Source organism: Nestor notabilis, unplaced genomic scaffold (assembly GCF_000696875.1).
Source record: "Nestor notabilis isolate BGI_N333 unplaced genomic scaffold, ASM69687v1 scaffold18009, whole genome shotgun sequence".
Classification (NCBI taxonomy): Eukaryota; Metazoa; Chordata; class Aves; order Psittaciformes; family Psittacidae; genus Nestor; species Nestor notabilis.
The window spans coordinates 17,885-21,623 of NW_009944266.1; the positions used below are offsets into that span (position 1 = coordinate 17,885).

At 52.7% G+C, this 3,739-nt stretch overlaps 1 protein-coding gene across 1 annotated transcript in view; it reads right to left on the reverse strand.

Moving 5' to 3' along the window:
- Positions 1-3,504, reverse strand: part of TNS4 (tensin 4) — a 10,151-nt gene extending 6,647 nt beyond the window's left edge. Inside the window, exon 1 of the mRNA XM_010022367.1 lies at positions 3,027-3,504. Coding sequence (XP_010020669.1) covers positions 3,027-3,504 — 478 coding nt within the window. The remainder of the gene's footprint in view (positions 1-3,026) is intronic.
- Positions 3,505-3,739: the final 235 nt, after the last annotated feature.

Below are 3,739 nucleotides of genomic sequence, written 5' to 3' on the forward strand. Positions count from 1 at the left end.
ACCTGCAGCGAGAGGCGTGCGTTTCCTCCAGCAGCAGCTCTGCTTGTACCTGACTCAAGAGAAAAATATGTGGTTGCTCCCCCAGGGATGTCACCAGGCTGGAGGGTGCCCACAGCTGCAAGCACGTGGCCCTGCACACCCTCCAAGCACAGGGGGGTGGCTCCTGGCCCCCAGGGACACCCACACCCAGTCAGAGGGAAACCACAAGGCTGCGGGCGCCAGCTGTGGGACCAGCAAGCACACAGCCCAGGGCAGGGGCCAGCTACTCTCCCTTCCCTTCTCCCATCCTGCACAAGAGAAGTAATTTCCAATGCAGTTTCTGTGTCTGTGCCCTGCTGTGGGTTTCCTCCTGATCTTCCATTCCTGCACAGGGCTGGCAAGGCATCTCCTCATCTCCTACCACTTCTTTGCTTGCCATTATCCATATCTAGCAGAGCATCATTTGCTCCAAGATCTTCAGTGCAATCTCAGGGACAGGACAAGGGAATGCTGGCTCCCCATGGTGCATGTCAGTCTCTATGTTCCTTGAACAAGCCATCATTTCTGTCTGAGCTAGAAGATGCTTTTTAGCAAGAGACACTCTGACTTGATTTGAGTGCTTGCAGTGGTGGTGAATTCATCACCTCCCCAGGGAGGCTATTGCAGTGGTTAATCACCTCCATTGCTTCAAGTGTGCTCCTCCTTTCCAGTCTGAACATGCCCAGCTCTGTTCTCAGCTCCTAGTTCTTGCCCTGCCATGGAGTTCAGGCAAGTTCCCCTTCTTGAAGGTGTTTCTTTAAGAGAGAAAAACCTTTTTGCTGCAGCAATGAAAAACTGCTCTTGACAACCCTGAGCTCTCTGGCAGTTCGTGGTTTATGTGTCTGGTTCCTGTGCTGGGACCTGCTGGCCAGGGCAGAGCAGCTGCCCCCAGACTGCCAAGTGCTGCAGACCCAGTTTACTGCAAGGAACAGCCAGACCTCTAGGGCATAAGCTTGATGAGCAGGAAAAGCACAAGTCTGTACAAGTTACTCCCTGAGCACCTTCTCTGTGCTGATCCCAGCATGGGATCCGATTGGCACAGCCCCAGAGGAGAGCTGGCAAGGAGGCACTGGGTCAGGCTTGTCCCAGTAGGAATGTGGCTGGACCACACACAGGAAAGGAGCTGGAACCGCAGCCTCCTGCTGCCACGGGCAGGCATCAACAGCTCCTCCAGAGCCCCGTGGTTCTGGTGTTAGTGTCAAACCCTTACAACAAGCTCTTTTGGATGCTTTTTGGCAGTGTCTCCCTCAAAAGGGGGAAAAGTAGTGGGGATTTTAATTGTGCTTTAAAGAAATAACTGAAAAGCAGCTGTGTGCTGCCAAAGCCTTTTGCCTGCTACTTTCCTGCCTTCACTCCTGCTTATCATGTGTGGTTAAACCTGAAATGTTTGCTCAAGACCTTGGCAAGGTTTTCAGCAGCAAGGAGTGGCAGGAGTGTCACCAGCATGGAGCAGAGCTGTCACGCGAGCTAGGACACCTTCCCCTTCTCCAGGAACAAGCAAGTACCAGAGGGAACTGGTGACTCTTATCAATGTGTCTCCAGCAGACGTGATGTTAAAACCCTCCTCATGGTTTCCACTAGACAAGAACAAGCCCCTCTCAGGGGTTCTGGGCACTGTCAGTCTCCTGCCAGCCACCACATCAAGTGACTGTGCTTGCAGGGAAGAATGAACCTGACAGAAAGGAGAGTGTGGAAATGATTCAGTGATGTTGTGGGGCCTCCCCTGCATGGCCAAGGGGAGGAAAGGGAGGTAGGAACCCAACGGGAGCCCTTCCATGGGGCTGGCTGGTGCAAGATGGAGCAGGGCTGGGCGGGAGGAGGTGGATGACATGAGATGTGCAGCAGTTGGAAGTTTGTGTTAAAAAAAAGAGCTGTTAGAAGAAAATGAAAGCTGAAGTGAGGCTTTTCCCACTGAATTTGGAGCCAGATTCCCAGATGTTCAGTTCCACACTGGGAACCAGATTCTCTAAACCACTAGCACGCTACCTGCCAGGCTGCTGGAGACTCCAGCCCTTAAATGATGCCTGAGGGGGCACCTGAACGCCTCTGCAGCCAGTCTGAGAAGCCAAAAGCTGAACTTGCCCTTTGCCATGGTACTTTATCTGCAAGACCATCCCCTTCCATCCCAGTGTGGAGCAGGAACGCCTCTGTTCCACAATCACCTAAGCCCCATGGCAATGCCTTTAACATCCTCTCACTTGCCCTTCCCCTAGCAATAGGCCTGGGGACAGATTTTCAGGGTATTTCCGTGTCTAAAGACACAGACAGATAAAAAGGTTTTTCAGAAGCACCAAGAATGTATCTTTAGGCACCCAAACACATCACAGATCTGTCCTGTGGCTCACCACAATGCTTGCAGCAGCGTGCAACACGCTGTCTGCTGGTGTTACCCTGTGCAAGGGTGTTGAGCAGCTCACACACTGCACAAGAGCCACAGGCAAGAGTGCTGGGATCAGCAGCAATACACAGAGCAGAGATCTGGATTGCTGGGATGACAGAGGAGTGTTGCACAAGGGTTCACGTAAGGCACCCAGGCATGAGAACAGGAAGACGGGGTTGGTATGTGCTGCTGATGTTCTGATTGTGTATGCCAGGTATGCTGCTGGAGGAGTGCACAAGCCCTGGAAAAAGAACTTCCCTGGCAAAATGATTTGGAACATTTAGATGGGCTGGTTGTGCAATGACCAGTACCTTAGCCCAGGGCTTTGGAAGTCTGGCTTCAAATCCTTGTGCTTCCGCAGGTCAAGTATGACCCTGGGGAAGGCTCTGCTGCAAGGGTTAGCACATCCACACATCACATCCAGGGTCAGTGCCTGTCCCTGTCACTGATGGTAATAACATGGATTAGGAGTTTTACCCCACAAGCTACAAGTCCCATTTCTAATGAGAAAGGATTCCCCAAGCACAGAGGAACAAATAGGTTGAATAAAAGGCTTCTCCCTGCAGATGGTTTTCACTAGGTCTGAGCTGCGCCAGCTCCACCACATGCCTGGTGTCTTTTGTCTCACCTGTTGCCTCTGGATCCTGTTTCTTGGTGGCAGCAGTGTCACCCTGAGGAGCAGGTTGGACTGCATCCTTCACCGGCTTGCATGTGAGCGGCTGAAAGGTCGGATCGATTTCTAGGATCATCTTGTTGAGGCTCTCTATATCCAAGGTAGGAGACCCCAGGTGAGCCTCAGGATCCACACTGGTGTTCTCCTTTGGCTGATACCGGGCAGTGGATCTCTCCAAAGGGATATCCTTTGGAGCCACGTGCTCAAACACAGGGTGGCCTCCACAGAGTTCCCCACAGGGCAGCAGGCGTGTGCTGGTGTGCACCAGGGCTGGCAGGTCAGCCCAGCCCTCTGTGGAGTAGTAGGTGCACTGCATGGGCAGCACAGAGCAGCCTGGGTACCCTGCTGGGTGCAAGCTCTTGCTTTCCTCCTGTGAGGAAACACACACAGTCTGTCCAACACGCAACACGTGGTTTTGTATGACCTGGGACATGCTTTGGCTTTCTGGTTTGACAGCTTAGAGTCCAAGGGAAATCTCCTCCTCCTCTCTTCCTTTTCTCACCAGGGACTTTGGACCCCTTCACTCCAGTCTCAAGAAGAAGAAGAATCTGAGGAATGCAGGGAGAGTAGTGGTTACACAGGCATGCCCCGGGCAGGAGCAGACTGCAGCGGAAAACTCTATAAAAATGGGGATTTGGAGCGCAAAGCTGGAATTCAGCTCATAAGCA